The sequence below is a fragment of the Haematobia irritans genome, chromosome 3 (assembly GCF_050003625.1).
Source record: "Haematobia irritans isolate KBUSLIRL chromosome 3, ASM5000362v1, whole genome shotgun sequence".
NCBI lineage: Eukaryota > Metazoa > Arthropoda > Insecta > Diptera > Muscidae > Haematobia > Haematobia irritans.
In genome coordinates, this window is record NC_134399.1 from 223112609 (window position 1) to 223132485 (window position 19877).

Sequence of the window (19877 nt, forward strand, 5' to 3'; positions counted from 1 at the left end):
AGCAAATAAAACCGACATGCCTTCTTGTTCTTAGGAACAATAATTGTTTCTTATATATGGCATATATAGTAAAAGGAATAAAATTAATATCGACATTATTTGTAGCTGTCGGTAAAGTTATTAACATTTTACTCTCAAAACCCACCTTATCGACACTGAAATTGAAAAATTCTATTGAATTGCGTACTTAAAATTAAAAAAAATCTGTCCCAACCAACTTATTTATAAGACGGGTAGGGTAATTCCATTTATATGGCAACGCTGCCTAAGCGAGACATATAAACAACTACTACAATAACAACAATATCTAAAACAACAATAATAATAACAAAAACAGAAACAGAAAATACTTCGTCTTGAGATCTTCTTTCCCACGGTTTCATATCTTGTATGTTTTAGTATGTTGTTGCTTTTATGCTTTATACCCCAACAACAACACATGCGCACACATATACACATACAAAACGTTTGCGCAAACACACCGACCGAACCGATACACCACCGCGCCACTGAGTCAGTCTTTTACACATGCGCCACCACCAGTCGGGCACACACATTGGGGCGAAGCTAAAACAACAAAAACACAAAACCTTCTCATTCGTTGTCATCGTCGTTTCTATCTACGAAGGCAGACAACAACTCAACACTCCACGGTGTATATGGTTCGGTCTATCTTGGCCGGTTATTCGTTTGTTGTCGTTTATGTTGCTGTTTGGGCTTTTTGTTTGGATGGCTGAATAGGGTGTGTGTGTGTATGTGAGATTGTTTATTATTTCTGGTGGCGTTGATGATTGTCTTCATTGGTTTCGATCGAGTTTTTTTGTATTCATTTCATGATTTTTGATTTCTTCTCTTACTCTCAACAACTAAAACTACTCCTTTTATTCGCCCTCATCAGGAGAATTAAAACAAAAGTTTAGGAGCCTACCTAAAAATATACATTTTTTTGGTAGTACGCTTGCTCTCCCTATAGCCTTTATTTCACCACTGTGCAAGATATATTCATCTCCAACGCTGCCTATTTACTACCACATGTATGCACATACCTTGATTGTCATAATCTACCAGTAAACCCAATCAGTTCGATCTACCAAGAAACCCAGTTGCTGTCGCTTGGTTGGGGTTGCTGCTGCTGCCTTGTTTCCATTCAAAACAACAGTATTTTGTGTGTTACTAATGGAACACGCCTGACTCTCTCTCTATCTTCCCTCCTTCCCCACCGCAGCTAAACGAACGAACATCGCAACCAAACCATTTCATCTGGATGAAATATGGAATCCAGCCGGGCTTTCTTAGTTTGTTAACTGATGTTGTTGCCTCTTGTTGTCCCTGCTGTAGACGACAAAACCAATTCGATAGGAAGATAGTACGTGGATGTGGTCGTCGTTCTTTGTCGTAGCCGTCGTATGTTACCATAATGTCTTAAAGAGATTACAATATCCATGATGGCTTTACCTGTCCACCATGGAGTTATACACTCGCTCACATTCATACATACATACAAACATTCAGAGTAGACCCCGACCAGTCTTCTTGTCTTACCTTTATTGTTATTAAAGGTACATATCTCGATAAATCCATCTAATGGAAGTACCACCACATTCGGTTGTAGTAATAGTACCACAAATGAGTAGAGTAAATATCCACGAATAGATTTAAACAATTAAAATTTGAAATAGTTGACATGAAAGACGACGAAGGAATAAGCTAGCAAACCGCAGATCGAACGTGTGTCTGATGTGGACTTAATGATATAAGATCTTCGTCGTTGCCCAAATCCAAAACACTTCATACCTTTTCACGAGCTTTCGTCAGTATATCAGCGATCGACCCGATTAGGGCCATACGTTTTTCTCTTAAGGTACATACATACATAGGTACCTAATTACCATTTATAAATAGATTGCCTGTCAGACAAATCAAAGGGTTGAACATTTGAATATGGGACATTTATTGAGAACACTAAGGATATTGGGCAAATTGGCCACCAAACATTTGTAAATGGGAGTCAAATCACTAGCATTAACGTTTATATCGGCCTTGTACAATATGAGTAACACACTGCTTGCTCTTGTTTGTAATGAGATGTCCAGAACCTTTGAAGAAAATAAAATCGGGTTTGACAAGTCACAACAAATCAATACACAGTTTTATCATTACAAAACTGAGATACTTGACAATATGAGAGAAGAGAGAGAGAATTCTTGTAGAAAAAATTATTGAATTCTTTCTCCTCTCAGTGGCATCTACAGTCATGGCTCACGTTTGCTCTGTCGTAATTCTATATTGCATTTGAATAGATTACACCAGTGTTGCCATAAAATCACCATTTTCACAATAGATCAATACACGGTTTTATCATTGCAAAAGTGATATACTTGACAAATTCTTTCTCCTCTCAGTGGCATGACTCTCGTTTTCTCTGTCGTAATTTTATGACTCTCGTTTTCTCTGTCGTAATTTTATATTGCATTTTAATAGTGCTGCCATAAAATCGCCATTTTGACGTAATGTTAATATGTCCATTTCAGTATATGCGTCTCTTAAATGAAGATGTTCAAGATAAGGCAAACATAAATACTCTATGTAATTGAAAAATTTTCCAATTTTTTACCTTTTAGCTAAAAAATTTAATATGAAAGTTCACCATCTGTGATATTACAATGGACTGAATTACCTGTCGTAAGTTGTGATTTGAAGAAAAACAAAAAAATTCTTTGTTATCGGAGAAGGAAGTCGAATTTCATGTTCTTCCCCCTAAAAATTAGGGGGAATTTGTTCTTGGTCCATATACAGACTGATCAACACCGTTCAACAATTTTTAATTAACATTTTGTATAGATCTAAGAAAAGTTGATTCATTCAAGATTTTAGAAAATTTTTTCTGAGAAGCCGGAATAAGTACTACATATTAATCATTACAAAAAAACAAACAACTCTATTGAGTCTAGATGGAGTAATTAAAATTCTATTTTAAAAATTAAAACAACAAAACAACAAAGCCAAACCCATCCATAATAATAACACTAACACATTTCTCCAATTACCTGTAACTTGCCTACATGTATCACATTCGCATGTTAGATGCAGGTGATGGTGATTTGATTATAAAAATCCCAAGAATATATTTCATAAGATAAAAAGTTAAAAAAAGTGGAGGGAGTAGAAACTTTGAAATTAAGTAAAGGCAAGTGAATTAGCTCAATGATAGTAGAGGTGATGGCAGCAACGGTAGTAGCGCTTGTAGCTACAAGTTTGCCTTGCATAAACCGCACCTAAATTAAACAGCAATCTAAAGAATAACGATTCTTCTTACAAATAAAATTGTCTGACTTATGGAGTGACACACAACTGCAACAAATTTTAATAAAAAATGATCACAAAATGTGCACAGATCAGCAATTAAAAAATTACGACAAACTTTTTTTTGTATTGAGCTCTTAAAAGGCATTTGGTTATACGTCCATAAGATAATTAATTGGACATGTATATTTTTGCTTAGATCAAGAGCAAAATGGTATACATTTCTAAACCAGCTAGAAATATATAAAATTAAGATATTTAAAGGACCCAAAGAAAAAATACTTTCACCCGGAACGAAATTTCAGGCAATCGAAATTCTCTTTTATTAAAAAGTATTTTCTTCAAAAGTAAGTAAACATGAATTTATGAAAAGCGTTGCTATATCTAATCTTGTTCATTTGCTTTTAAAAAAAATTTTAGCGTCAAAATAAAACTTCGTTTGTGTACTATTTCGTTCCTTGGAACGAAAGCCCTTCTTTCAGTATGTCATAAAGAATATTTACTTTATAAGAAATGTAATGAGACATTTCTTTAATGGTATGATATTAATATCAAGGACTCAATCCATTTTCGATATTTTTCTTAAAAACTTCATTATATGATATAAAATATAATTTTACTTCTTCTATTTATTTAACTCATTTTACAACCAAGCCGAAATGGTTTTTTATTAAGCTTTATTAAAATTCCCCTTCCTAAGAGTCGAGATTATCGTTAAAACTTTCTCTGTATTATAAATTTTATGTAACTTAGTTCCCTTTGAATTTCAACAGTTAATTCTCATTTTGAACATTTGATCGAGAGTGTCTATATATGAACTTATTTTTTGCATGTCAATCTCTTACTCCTTCTCTCACCGTTGTTCTCTGCATCTCTTACTCTATGCGAAAGACGACAATAAACGATGTCTCATACAAAGCGAAAGCCTTAGCAAATGTTTGGACTTTCAAAGATAATAAAATGCATAGCCAAGCACAAAATGCATGTTTTGAACTTTTCTAATTAATGCAAATAATGGAGGAAAACCCGCCACCGTCATCAGAAGCGGCAAAATAGCCAGTTGTGTTGTCGCTGTAACTAAAAGCACTGGTTCCAGTTTCAGATCAAATCTACTACCCCCCTTTTCTCCTTTTATCAACTATTAGCCCCATTTACTTTGGGTTGGAACTCCCGCGCATTAGCTAGATTGTATGATTTGATGAGATTCGATGTGAAACGGCTGTGTTGTGGACATGTGTGTGAGCACATTGAGATCTTGAGCAGCTGCAGTATTCAGTTTAGAATGCTAGATTTTGTTTGTTTTTTCGAAAAGTCCATAGTGTCCAGTTGAAAGTTGCATTTTGCAGTGGCAGTAACATTCTGTGAAGAGTGGCGGGGGCTGGGTGGGGTTGTTGTTCATCGCCGTAATGGGGTTGGTTTTTGGTGCATTTATTCACTTTAGAGATGATGGTCATCGTTGTCACATGTATTTCTCTATGTGTTTTGTGTATGTGGTGGTTCATTCAGTTCAATTTGTTTCAATTATATTCAATTTAATTAATTTAACGCAAAAAATGCATTCACTTTTTTTTGCACTAGATAAACCAATCAAGAGACTAAGATTCAAATATCAAAGAGCTAATAGTGATAATAGATTTTCTGAAAATAAAGCATGTGTTTGTGTGACATTTTCTATTTGATATAAAATGTATATTTGAATATGAAGGTTTGTATATTATTTCTTGAAAATACGGTTTAATATCTTTATCAATGACTGCTTAAGTTCTCACACTTGGATTTAATCAACTAGAATACATTTATGGTACTTGAATTTTCCGTTTTTTATGCCTTCTCTCATTGAAATAATGTAGAAATAAGGTGACATCGCTGAAACAGCTGACTTAATATTTAATAATTATTTTATTACTTAAAAATTATTTAAGAGTTAAAGATAATTATCTAATAAGAGTTAATATCATTGCTAAGCTTCTTATAAAAACAGATTTACGTATTTGCTCATTAAAAAAAGGAATTACAAAGAAATCTTGTTTGACTAAAATTTTGTATAAGAGGAAAATATTTTTTTGCGTGTAATATTACAAGTATTTCCGGTCTACTGCATTAATACAGATTGTATGAGAAAAAAAGGTAAATCGATCACAATGGTAATCCTGTTGCTAGTATATTATTTACGTTGAGTATAATTCCTGCAAAGGTCATTGTATATTGAGGTTATGAGAAAGGGTAACCCTGCCTCTTTTCATCTGAGATTCATAAATTCTGGGTAGTTTATATTATTGAGAAAAGTCGAATAACGGTACCTTCATATTTAACATTGACTAAAATGTTGGCTATATACATCCATACGTACTCCGGCAGGTGCAAACTAATCTATTACATATATATGCTCTATTAGGCTCTCACCCATACATGAGTACAACGAAGGGATGACATTGTCAATTGTTTGTTTTATGGTCGTTGTTGTTGTTGGACACATGAAAAGAAATGGAACAAACCATTAAACAAATTTAACCCACAAACGGACACACATAGAGCAATAGAAAACAATTGCAAAGCTTTTCTCTGTCTGTCTGGTTGGTAATACAAAACAACCTAAATTTTTATTTTTTTTTTTTTTGCTCAACTACTTTCCTTTGATGATGACTTGTTGCTGCTGTATGGCGAAGGTCACTATGTGACTGGGTTTTTGTTAGCAGTGGCTGGAATTGATGGTGCTACTTACTACACACGCACACATCTTTGCTATGAGCTATTGAAGTGGCAGCTAATACATAATCGTGTTGTGTTTAGGGAATTTAGTTGCATGTGTCGATAGCAACAACAACACCAACGAAACACATGTGCAACCTAAGAGCCAGGCCAGGCGCAGCTAGTTTTTCCTTTACACAACATATTGAAGGCAGATGTTTAGAAACTAACCACACATTTTCCATTCACAGTCATCCAACCACCTATCCTATCCATCCATGCTACAACATTTTCCTTTTGCATCCCATTATCTATGGAAATTTGTACATGTTCTTTTGGTTTGCTTCTTGCCTTGTGATTATATTTCTAAAACTTCTGCTGGCTGCCAAAGAATTCACTGCCATCATCAAGGAATAGGAAGGAAAAAACAAGCAAATGAAAGCCCATACACATTTTTAGAAGATGAAGAGAACCAACCAGCAGCAGCCGGAATAACAACATGCCACTGATCGATTAATATACATTTAAAGTAGAAAATGAAGACAAGATTTAAAGTGGGGCCGAAGAACTGACAGACAAACTAAGACACGGCATAGAAGATTTGGTGGTGAGATGATAATATGCATGCAACATCGTCTAGAGAGAAGAGCGGAAGCGAAGTACTAGAGGAGGATTTAAAAGTGGTAAACAGTGAAGAATACAGTGGGGTCAAACAATAGTCTCACCTTATATATCCACACCCTTACTATAAATATCAATAATAATATGGAATCAGAAAGAGAGAGAGATGACGTTTATTAAAGATTGAATCTGAGATGTAGGTGAACTATTCAGAAAATGTAAATAAAAAAAGAATGCATCCCTGTGTAGTAATTGAAAATGCTATTAATGAACCTCTTTTATTGTAGCAAAATAAAAAATTCAAAAATGTTAAATTTTTTCAAAATGTAGGTTTGCAATAAATATTTGATAATAATCGACATTTTCCAAATTAGTTTAAAATCTCCAATTTCCCTAATGAAATATCGAATAACCCTATAAAGCTATTGTGAATGAAAAACATAATTTCCTCTCAGATAATTAGTAAATGAATATACCATTATGATTGCAGTTGTTTCCCATATTCATTCTATAGGGTTTCAATTATATCTGAATATTAGAATTTATCTGAAATAAATATATATATATCAATCTTTAGTAATTTAAAGGGATCCCCTCTACGGCTATTTTGGATACAATACTCATTGGTCTGCGTAATTTTAAGCCTTATAGATTATTTTAATTGCCCACGATGGCTTTTAGTTTATAGCTCCAACTTCTTCTCACCACCACTGTGCCTCACTTTGGCAAAGCAATTTAGACTATTCTGTAGTGGCTGACTGAAAGAACTGTAGCTTGGTTGTTTTACTTCTATTTAATGTTTGCCTTCTAACAGTGTTGCAGTTAATATATTTGGCCTAAGCCAGTTATGGGTAATGGAGAGCTGACGATGTTGGATCACTGTTCTGTTGCCGTGTGGAGTTGTTTAAAAGCGGCCACTCCTCGATCTCAGAAAAAGGTTCAACATTGCCATTGTAAATGGTAGATTGAAGGAGGGGAGAGGATGATTGGTCAATCGAACGAATGGATTGTTGTTCGTTGTGCGACTGACTTGTATTTTTTTATTTATTATTGTAATATGTGGTTGGCTCTTGTTGTTCAGCATTCATTGTTGAGGCAAGCCATTGGTAAAGTTTAGCAGCCCCTTGTTGTCGTTCGTCGTTTTTATTTTGTCCGACAATTTCTGTGGTTTTCAAGAATCAATTCAAAATATCCAGGGTTCTGTTCATTGTCATGCTCTTTGTTATCTCCCATTGTGGGTTTTATATTGAGCTTTACTCAGACTTATAAAAAGAGAATAAATACTATTACAAGTTCTCAATTTTTTTTAATGGGGACAGAAAAAAAAATACAGAATAGTTTTAAATTATCCAAAATTTGTGTGTGGGGAGACTATATCTCTAAAGAGAGTTTGAAATTATGCACTCTATCTCTCTCTCACCCTAACATGAGAAGTAAAGTGAGGTGAAGGCTATGTAAACAATCACTGACATTGTTGTTGTAGTATATTGCTCCCCCTCCACAAACAAAGCCGGTTTGGTGTGGCATTAATCGAAATCAGAGACATACACACAAATTTTACGTACGTCACAAAACAGCTAACTTTGTAGGTTTCTTCATGCTGTGAACACATAAACGGGGAAGAATTGGTTTACGAGAGGGGGCGACAAGCTAACTAATATGAAGAGACAGACAAATGGGCGAGCGAATACAATGTGGAACGTACCACAAATGCGTATTCTGTTTGGACCTTGCCGCCGATCATCATCATATCCTCTATGGTAAATTATGGTATGTATACACACAGAAGGGGATATGGACAGAAAAGGAGTTTTTCTTCTTCGTTCAAAATGGACTTATGATTGGAATATAAAATCATTATTCATATGCGATTTAAAAGCTTGAGAATGGTAAACCACAACATTGTATAACATTGTGTTGTAAATAATAAAAAAAAACAGAAAACCAATTTTCATGCGTAAAACAAGGCCGTATTCAAAAATATATAAAATAAAATGTTTAAGATATTTAAAGTTTTATTGCTATATTTAATAAGATAATTATTTCTTGATTGGTATTGTAGTCTATTTTTAATATTATTATCTTTTTTCGAAGATGAATAAATTATATAAAATCCCTAGGAATTTAATATTCACTTCCAATTAGAAGTGAGGTTAGCTTTATATAATTTTGAGAGTAATGAGTGTTCTCAATAATTTTTCAACTTGAATTTGAGCCTTATCCTTTGAAAAATGTTTGAAAACGTCATTGATATAAGCATTTTTCCAGTGCTTCAGTTTTTAATGTGTAAATATAATCATAGCGATAGGCGAACACGTATTTACGTGCATTTCTTATGGGAAGTCCCAAATCCACTCCGGAATACCGTGACGGCTAGCGACGTGTCGCCAAATTCAGATCTATTCTAAATCCTTGGCTAGAAATGGGATAGAGTTACCATCGCTTATCACATTTTTGAACTCACCAATAAGCATTTTTTGTGGTCTGTTCTCGTGGAAACTCAGTTTTTCCTTGAAATAACTCAGCAAATAATAAGATAGAATATGTTTTTCTTCAACTCCAATATTGGATATTAAAAAATCATGCTGTAATTTTTGTCGACAAGGTTGTTTTATTTGTTTGTCGCGGGAAAATGTTTCGCCTCCCGCGTTTCGCTATGGTTATATTTACACACTTGTTGGCATACTAATTCCCAATAATTCTAATTCACAATAATTTTCAATTGTGATTTGAGAAAACGTTAATTTGCCAAAAATTATCACATTAGTGTGAAAATTTGCATATCTACAGCAATGCTGAAGACAATTATTGCCTATAATGTACAATCCTTAAAAATTTTGGTATAATTGTGGGAAATTGGCAATTGCGCTCAGTTTCATTTATCATCATTATGCCACGATTCATACACATATATTTCCATTGAGACAAATGAAATAGAAATTCATATCTCCGTTCAGTACAAAACCCATCAAATCTTTATCTGTATCACAAACATTTTGGCCGCACACAACCGAAACTCTATTGTCCATTATTCGCACAATAGCTTAGATCATGTAAATCTATAGAGTCTCAAAGGTAAAGTCGAAGGTAATACATCCTCGCTTCCCTGCGCATTCCTCAGAAGTCAGTCGCACTTAATTTATTTTCTTGTCTATCTGGAATACACCCTCGGGTTATCACGTTTGCCTTAACATTTATGGATATTCGTTGCAGTAACACGCAACAATGGCGAAATTAAGTTTAGATCAAGAAGTGGAGTCCGATTGAAAGCCACCACAGACAAAATTAAAAGAAAAATTGAATTAAACAAAAGAAATGACCGCATCGGAAATATAGGCCTAATAAACTCATTCACTCACGATTTATGCCAAAACTTAAAGCAATATTCAATCTCATCATTATTCCTGGGAAAAAAGGACGTTTTTTCAGTCTCCATCAAAGGGAGATAAAGCAAATCATAATATTTCAATAATGCTGAGAAAATCCATCAATCATTAGAAGGATTAAAAAAAAACATGGGTAAGTGAATGGCAGCTTATTTTGGAATTCCATTAGAGACAAATTATCTGTGATTATCCCGCCGCCATCACCACCACCACCATTGCGCTGTCACTATCGTCACACATAAAACAATCCAAACAGCATTCATTTAACTTAGACAGGTCAGAAGAACAAACAAAAGAAGGAACCATAAAACCAGTTTAGAACTTTTTGTTTTGTGCAGTTCAAGATAATCGCGCGGTAACTTGGTGGCATGGCCACTAAAAAAGGAAGAAATCTCTGTATTAACATGACCATGATCAACAACAGAAAAAAAGTTACTTGCAAAGGCCTGCATTAGTGTTATAACTATTTAATGATAAACGTGGCCGCAATTTTCCTTTCCAGCATTGTCAAGCCTGGGAAATGGCCTGAAAAGCGCATTAAAAGCTTCTTTACCATACCACAGACTCTTGCACATATTTTCAACAAAATCCCTTGGGCTCACCTTTTCCACAGCAGCTATCTACCAATAACAACAGAAAGATCAGCAGCAGTAGCTAGCCATGCTCTGGTAGCAAAAAAAAAAATCAACAGCAGCAACTTAGCACACAGTCACAGTATTGTTTGGTTGTAAGACATTTGCGGTCAATCCTAAGTCGAGATAAGACAACAACGAATGTGAGCCTGCTACATTTAATAGCGGTAGCAAACAAAAATTACAAATAAATCACATGGTCAATCATTCATTGCCTCAGAAAAAACAACTAGGAGAACATGAACAAAAGCAAAAAACAAACAAAACAACAACAAACACTTTAACTTATAGATGATGCATCACAGTTACACCTTTAGGCAGATCATACATTCATAAGTACAACATCAAGTTGACATTGCAAATTATGCGATTTTTATCACGATCCTCATATTGTGTATATTTGAGATTTAAAACAAGAGATTTATTCTTTTGGGCATCTGATAATCAGTAGGTATATATGGCAACACCCAAAATCACATTGTCGGAGAGTAGGAAAATACCAGAGAGAGTTCTTCTGCAGAGAAAACAAATGTCAACCGTTCAGATCAGTGCTGCCGCTACTACTTCAATCGAAGTATTTTGCTTCATTTTCACAAAATTTACTTCGTCACTCCTTCTTCCAAAAATCTGCTTCACTTTTTGTTCTGCTTCAAATTTTTAAATTTTTCCCCATATTACCTAATTGTTTTTCCTATTCCTTTAATTACGATGAACATAGCGGTTTTAATCAATTCAATGATTAACCGATGTTAACAATTTTTGCATAGTTGTTAGAGACTATATACTTACACCATGTACCCAATTTCAGCCGGATCGGATGAAATTTGGTTCTCTTAAGAGGCTCCGCAAGCCAAATCGGGGGATCAGTTAATATGGGGGTCCGTTTATATGGGTGCTATACGTAAAAGTGGACCGATATGGCCCATTTGCAATACTATCCGACCTACATCAATAACAACTACTTGTGCCAAGTTTCAAGTCGATAGCTTCTTTCGTTCGGAAGTTAGCGTTTTTCAACAGACGGACGGACATGCTCAGATCGGCTCAGAATTTCACCACGGCCCAGAATATATATACTTTATGGGCAATACTTCGATGTGTTACAAACGGAATGACAAAGTTAATATACCCCCATCCTATGGTGGAGGGTATAATAAAATGAATTCTAATGTTTGTTTTCAAAAATGTATGCTACTTCAATTTTATTCAATCTACTCCACTTTTTTCCAAAATATACTTTACACAATTTGTCACTAGCGGCAGCACTGGTTCAGATATCGCTCAATGACTGAAGAGTTTTGATATTAACGGTATTTCGGTCGGTAGGTATTTTTATGAAAGCTGAAGAAAATATTTGAAAATTTGATAGATTTCTTTCAGATAGGTCCACTTTAATATTTTTAGTGCATTGTGTATGTTAGTCATGGCTTAAGCAAGTGCTTACTGAATATGGTACCACTGACGAAATATGACAATACAGATATATCAATTCACAATAACCCTACTTTCTCGGTCTTTAAATTACATTTTTTTCTAAGATTAAGCTACAGTTATTGATATCAAAGAGGCTTCATTTTTAAGATTCAGATTTTAAGATCGAGGTATTTATATAGTAGTTTATTTTATGAATTAATTGCTTTAATTTGCTTTAATTTGTTTTATTTATTTTATCATAAATTTGCAAAGGCAATTTCACGTCAACAGTGGAACAGCTCGGTTGGATACACTATTGGACCTGAAAATCTTAAAAAAGTCGATGTCATTTTATTAAGGAACACATTTCCCACATTTAAATTAGTATTATATGGTCTTCAGGTATATTGAATTCTATGATTGATTGAAATTCGACCGCACCCCCTCTAGGGCACTACAGCTAATTTAACTCAATTTTAGTTTATGGTATTATTATGTTATGAGAAAGTTTTCTTGACTTTAATATTTTTGTGTACCTTAGTTAAATGAAATGAAATAAAAGGGGAACAACTATACATAAATGAAGCACAATAATTTACTACATTCGCATTTCCCACAAAATAGTTGAGAATTTCTAAAAATTTGTAAATGTTACCACAAGTGAGTCCATCTTGAACTTCATATGGCACCGAAGACATTTTTGCAATATTTCTCTTCAAACAACGAGATTTTCTTTAACAAGTGAAAAAAAAAATAGTTATGTCTAATATTTTTTTATATTTGTCGAAAAATATGTGATATCGGATTTTTTAGTTAAAATTTTCTAAAACTAATCTACTTCCATGTGGGTTTATTTTTTTTTGAGTATAGGCGCTTTAGCTGGCGCAATTTTCGTAAGTATAGTTTATATTTTCTTTTACTACAAATATATGATACAACTGTCATATGCACAGAATGCAACAGAATTTTGCAAATCGTGTTACAAATGTAAAAATGCTAAATCTATCACTTCTACAATTAATATCTAATATCAAAAACAAAAAGTAAATTGGCAATTCTGTCTTTATCACTGTTACAAAACCAATGTACATCGAACTCTAAGAGGCGAATGCTAAGAGGCTGCTAAATCTATCACTTCTGTATTTACTATCTATAACAGATAAAGCAACCAGATTGGCAACAAAAAAGCAAATTGGCAACACTATCCCATAACTTTTAGTTATCATGACCACTGTTACAAAAACAATGTCAATGTACGTCGAACTCAGTGTTGCCAGTTTAGGGGTTCCCCCCCCCCCAATTTAGGGTTTTTTTCACGTTTAGGGGGATTTTTAGGGGTAACATTTATTTAGGGGGATTTTTGGGGGTAAAAAAATATCTTGGACCTTATAAAGTGGAGCAATTCTCAAGCAAATTCGGAACAATTCTGGCATGAATTATGAGAAAAAAGATGAGGGAAGTCAACAAGAAGATCCTAAATACAAACAAGTATGCAATAGCATTATTTCCGTTATCTTTATTAAAAGCTTCTGTTGAAAGGGCATTTTTAATATTTGAGACAATTAAAAACAATCTTGTAACTTAGCAGCTGAAGGCATTTTAAGAGTAAGCCTGCTTTTTAAATTGATATACATATTGTATTATTACATCCAAAGAAAAAATAATTTCTTCACTACAGGTTTTTTTTTCACGAAATTTGGGACCCTTGTTGTACTTTTTACATTCTTAAATTTTTTGGGGTTTTTTGAAAAAAGCCTAGACCAATTTAGGGTTTTTTTTAAGATTTGGGGGGAAGAATCAAAAATCGTCTGGGGGGAAGAATCAAAAATCACACTGGTCGAACTCCCCGGCTCATCGAAGAGATTTTAAGAGACAGTTTTGCCATGCAAAACTGAAGAGATAGATCTATCAACATACATAATGTCATGTGGCTCTTAAATATGTTTCAATTCGCCTCGAAAAATATCAATAAAATTTTTAGGTTTGATAAATATTTAAATTAAAAACAGTAATAACGACGGAAATTAAAATAAAATGTGTGCGTTAATGTTTTTTCGTTTTTCCTGGTCTTGACAAAAAAATACATAATAGGAATTTCTACTCATTTCTACTATTGCTCTCGCAATAGAAGAGAACAGAATTATATCTCACATAATAAATTATCTTTGAGCACAAGTCGGTAAGAGTTGCCTCCTCACAACAAAAAAAAAACATATTTTCATCAATTTTACATAATGAATTTTTCCATAGCGAAACCGTTTGTAGAGAAAAACTATTAAAAGCCGCTAAAACTATCGGGAAACAGCTAAATTGACCATACCACCACCCAATAACCCGTGCTAACTAAAAAAAATCAAATTACCTTCAGGTCATTTTAGTTTCGAGTTTTTTTTTTTTTTTTGTAATCTCTTTTTGAACTGAAGATCTCTTTTAAATTGAAATACAAACTCAATTTATGGAATTGTCGTCATTACATGGCAGTACAAGACTTGGTCTTGCATTTATTAACCACTGATGCAACATTTGAATTTAGCGAAAGAGACATCACCATTAAAGGTAATCATTTATAGATATTCGAAAGGGGGTGCCAGGAATTACAAGTAAGCCACAGAGCAACAAGACAACCAACAAGAAGAAAAAAAATTACAATAAATATTATTATCATAACCATAACACGCTAAACAAATCGCCCAACTCTTGGCCAGAAAAAGAAACTGATTTCCATTAAAAAAAAAAAAAAAAAAAAAAACAAAACAAAACTACGTCCAACACACAAAAAGTAAAACGCTTGGTGACTGAGTGACTGCATCAACACTGCCGTAATTTCGATTAAGACCAAATGAATTTCCAGAGAAGGAGAAACAGCATATTTAGCTTTGGGAATGAATGAAACAAGGAAAAAAACTAAGAAACATCAAGGCATCAGAGTAGAAATACTATAAACACTGCAATTTCCTTTTGTTGATAATAAACCATAAGAAATCATTGGTAAAATTTCCCACAGTTTTAGTGTGCAGCCCAGTCCCAGTCAGTCAATCGGCCAGCCTAGCCTTAGTAGCTAACCCGCTCGCTCGGTATCAATTGGTACACATAATACTGTCTACATGGGCATCCCGTATGGCCATAACCTAAACGTGGTGTTATTCGTTGCCTTCTTGCCGGCCGTGCTTGCTTTGTAAAAGGAGTGATAAAAATGGTGTTGGTGTTTCTTTGTGGTAACTACTCACCTTCTGGACACTTGCACTCATATGTTAAACCAGTTGATCGACATGTGCCACCATTTTGACACGGCGATGGTGAGCATGGAACGTACTTTGATTCACAGTTTTTACCAGTATAACCAGCTGGACACATACACCTAAAATGAGAGGAAAAAAAGGAATGCATATTATTATTAAATATATTTTTTAATATTTATGTGTAAAAAAATAATAAATACTTAATTGGGTTTCGCCAAAAAACAAAAAACCTGAAATGCGATAAATTTATTTCTGTGATTTTTCTCAACTCATCGTTGAAATAAATGAAAGTTTATACCGCCTATTTTATTATAAATATAGTGACTCCTCTAATTAATTGGATATAATAGGAGTCAGGTAAAATAATGATGGGTTTATTTTAATTTTTGTATGCATAATTTTAGTTTAGTTTAGTACGACTTCATTATTGTCAACTATGAAATATGACTCAAATGAGCCATGAAATGTGTACCTCATTTACATAGTAAATTTGATAAGAGTTAGAAAATCTTAATAAAATAACAATTATTTATTGCTCATCGATTTCTCATGAATTATTGAAAATAATCAAATGAAAAAAGAAGATAAATATCTCAAAATGTGGTTGTGCATAAAATAAGCCAATCAGATCAAAGAATTCCAAACGACATGAAAGCATTTCCGCTGAGGGCTACATTTGTTGAGTGACTAGTGGGAAACACTAAAAGGGAAAGAACTGACTTCGTTATAAAGATAACAACCGAGATTAGATATTTTATTGCGTTTAAGTTTTCTTTTTTTTTTGAATTTTGAAATCCGCATTAAAATACATTTGAAGATTTGTTGTACAACTATTAAAAATCGCATATAATAGAAAAATTTTTTTCAAGATCTCGCCAATCTGCTGAAGTATTGCTTAAGGAAAATACTCGCCTTCATCAGGGCTTCTGGTATATATGAAAGTTCTTGAGTGACTTTCAAGGAGACCACCCCAGGAGGAAGTTGGGAAAATTACCACGAAGAATCACAATGGGCCTATAGTGGTCTAAATACACATCACTTGGATCCAAGAATTGCTAACATCGCCTATAACCTAACCTAACCTAACCATTTAATAACCGCACAAAACTTGGTCGGCTTCATTCTTGTGATTCGTGATTCGCGATCAGAGAATGAAGACACCAATTTAGGCCACCGACAATTTTTACTTTCGACAGAAATATTGCTTATATTTGTTCTACTTTCTGCCACAAAATTGATTTTTTCATAATTGATCGGACTTTCAATTTATATAACATTTATTTATCGTTTTCATTAAGCCACCTACTCTACTTGCCTAAATCGAGCATAACTGGAATTAACAAAATTCCCTTAATGATTTATATTTACTATCTTACTATTTTTGGTTTAATTTTATGATACCAGCAATTCACAATAGTTTGTTATTGTGAATGATATCTTAAATCAAATTCATTAATAAAATGACAATTTGATTGCCAGTTTGGTTAGGTTAGGTTAGGTTAGGTGGCAGCCCGATGTATCAGGCTCACTTAGACTATTCAGTCCATACCACATTGGTGAACTTGTTTGTTATTGTGAATGATATCTTAAATCAAATTCATTAGTAAAATGACAATTTGATTGCCAGTTTGGTTGTTCGGATACTTTTAATTGATGTATTGCTGGATAATTGGCCAGATTTTTGAATATGTATCGGGGCTCAGCAAACACAATCATATCGTTTGTCGATAGACGAATTTCTGTTGTCGTATTGTTGGAAAGCCTAAAATTTGGCTCGGAATTTATTGGTAATTGCTTAACGGAAGATGTGAACTAAACAAAGCTGATCCACATTTATAAAAAAAATTACTATAGGCTCTCTGCAATGTGGAACGCCGTTCGGACTAGGCTATAAAAAGGAGGTCCCTTGTCTCTGAGCTTAACATGGAATCGGGCAGCACTCAGTGATACCCAGAAAGAAAGCGTCGCCCAAAAAGTAGTGAAAATGTTCTTTTTGGATTCGGAAGTGGTGCAAAATAGGCGCAGAAGCGATGAATTTAACATGGGCTTGTCATAAAGGGTGATACGGTCAAAATTTGGTCAATATAAACTTGGCGTATTTCTTTCAATTTTGCATTTAAAAAACCTAAACACCCCTCATTTTGAAGGTGTGTGTGTGTAGAATGTTGCTCCTAATTTGCCAAAACAACCTTTACAAATGTAATTAAAGTGTTTGGGGAACGTTTGTCGACAGCCAGGAAGTCTGGATCGGGGGGAAATCGAAAACCAGAAGCCGCTGAGACGACAAAGAGAGTTGCCGGTAGTTTCAAGCGAAACCCTAACCTCTCTCTCCGAGATGCCGCAAATAAGCTGGGTGTATCGTCTACAACCGTGCATCGAGCCAAAAAACGAGCCGGACTATCGACTTACAAGAAGGTAGTGACTCCAAATCGCGATGATAAACAAAATACGACGGCCAAAGCGCGATCCCGGAGGCTGTACACGACGATGCTGACGAAGTTTGACTGCGTGGTAATGGACGACGAAACCTACGTCAAAGCCGACTACAAGCAGCTTCCGTGACAGGAGTTTTATACGGCAAAAGGAAGGGGAAAGGTAGCAGATATTTCCAAGCACATAAAACTGTCAAAGTTCGCAAAGAAATATCTGGTTTGGCAAGCCATCTGTACCTGTGGCTTGAAAAGCAGCATTTTCATAGCTTCCGGGACTGTCAACCAAGAAATTTACATGAAAGAGTGTTTGAATAAACGTCTGCTGCCTTTCCTGAAGAAACACGGTTGTTCCGTACTGTTTTGGCCGGATTTGGCATCTTGCCATTACGGTAAAAAGGCCATGGAGTGGTACGCCGCCAACAACGTGCAGGTGGTTCCCAAGGACAAGAACACTCCCAACACGCCAGAGCTCCGCCAAATTGAGAAATACTGGGCTATTGTCAAGCGGAACCTAAAGAAGACCCAAAAAACTGCTAAGGACGAGCAACAGTTCAAGGCAAACTGGCTTTCTGCGGCGAAGAAGGTGGACAAGGTGGCTGTACAAAATCTGATGGCAGGTGTCAAGCGTGTGGCCCGGCAATTCGGATTTGGAAAAGCGAAAGCCTAACTGAATATTTTTCCTGAATTTTATACTAATTGAACTTGAAAAAGAAATTTAATTTTATTTTTTTAAATAAACGATTTCACCGATTTACACGCGTTTTCCCTTGACCAAATTTTTTCCGTATCACCCTTTAGGACGGATGTCCACCATTTCAATAGCCGGTGAACTGAATTTTCACCACTTCCAAATTCAGTGTTTTGGATGAGAATTAAGAAATTTTGTGATATTTGGCAAATAACTAAGTTTTAAAATTGTTCATGGTTTGATGCATTATAACGCGTGTCTTGAATGTTAAAAATCAAATATTTTCAAAAATTCGCAATTTTTCTAGAAAGTATTTAGCATTTTTTTCGGCAAAATTTCAATAATTTGTACCATTTTATTAATTCTTAATCTGTTTTTAACGCATTTGAAACAAAAAATTTTTTAATTTCCTAGTAAAAATATGAAAAAAAGCGAATTATAAAAAATTGACTCAATTCAACATAATCTACAGTTAAAATAAAGAACATCTTTGGGAGGACATTTTTGGAAGTGCTTTTAAAGTTGTTCCTTTAGAAGAACTTCCATTTTTTTTGCTGGGTAAGAGAGAAGTTCACCATTGTGGTATCACAATGGACTGAATTGTCTAAGTAAGCCTTATACATCCGGCTGTCACCTAACCCAACCTTAGGCTCTATATAGAGACGATGACCTATTTGACTCTTTGAGTGTCTAGGAAATTTGAAACAAGCATCTCTTTCAAGTCCCACAAACATATAACTCCACGAAGATGTATGTCCAGCCCAGCAAAAAAATTTGGAAGTTATTCTAGGGCACAACTTTAAAAGCACTTCCAAAAATGTAATCTCAAAGATGGTATTTATTTTAACTATACAGGAAGTTCTTTTAATTTATTTATTTACAACCAGCCAATTTTCATATTTTAATGGGTACTTGTAACTTATTATTTAAATTTTGTCGAAAAGAAAATCTAAATCCATCATAGAAAAATTGCGAACGTTTGAGGTCAAGCGTTAGAATGCATTAAAAATCATAAAAAATATAAAAATTATTTATTTAGCAAAATATCACATTTTTTTTAACTTACATCTAAAACACTGTGATCCGACACACCTAAGTGATACAAATTCCGCATCCGCATCCAGAAGGCACATGTTTCACTAGTTTTTTGGTGATACTTTGTGTTGCTGGGAATTTTTGATGTAAGCTCCTAAATTTAGCATTTTTGAGGGTTAAGAATTTGAAACCTCATACCGATATTTTCAAAACTATTGGAATCTGGTGCTCTCCATAGGTGGTCTCATATTTTACTATATAGGCAATATAGACTGATTTCCCGTGAGAAACAAGAGTTTGAGTATTCATTCTTAAATTCAATACAAGGCGGCCCTATTTCTTTTTAAAACAAAAAAATCATATTGATTTATTCGTTAACAAACCATAAACTAAATAATAATTAATAGGGTTCTGTAATATACAGATTTTACTTAATTTCG

The 19877-nt window shown here is 34.3% G+C and overlaps 1 protein-coding gene across 1 annotated transcript in view; it reads right to left on the reverse strand.

Moving 5' to 3' along the window:
- Positions 1 to 19877, reverse strand: part of N (neurogenic locus Notch protein) — a 99350-nt gene that overhangs the window by 18812 nt on the left and 60661 nt on the right. The window contains exon 5 of the mRNA XM_075303164.1: positions 15271 to 15401. Within this exon, the coding sequence (XP_075159279.1) occupies positions 15271 to 15401 (131 nt within the window). The remainder of the gene's footprint in view (positions 1 to 15270; positions 15402 to 19877) is intronic.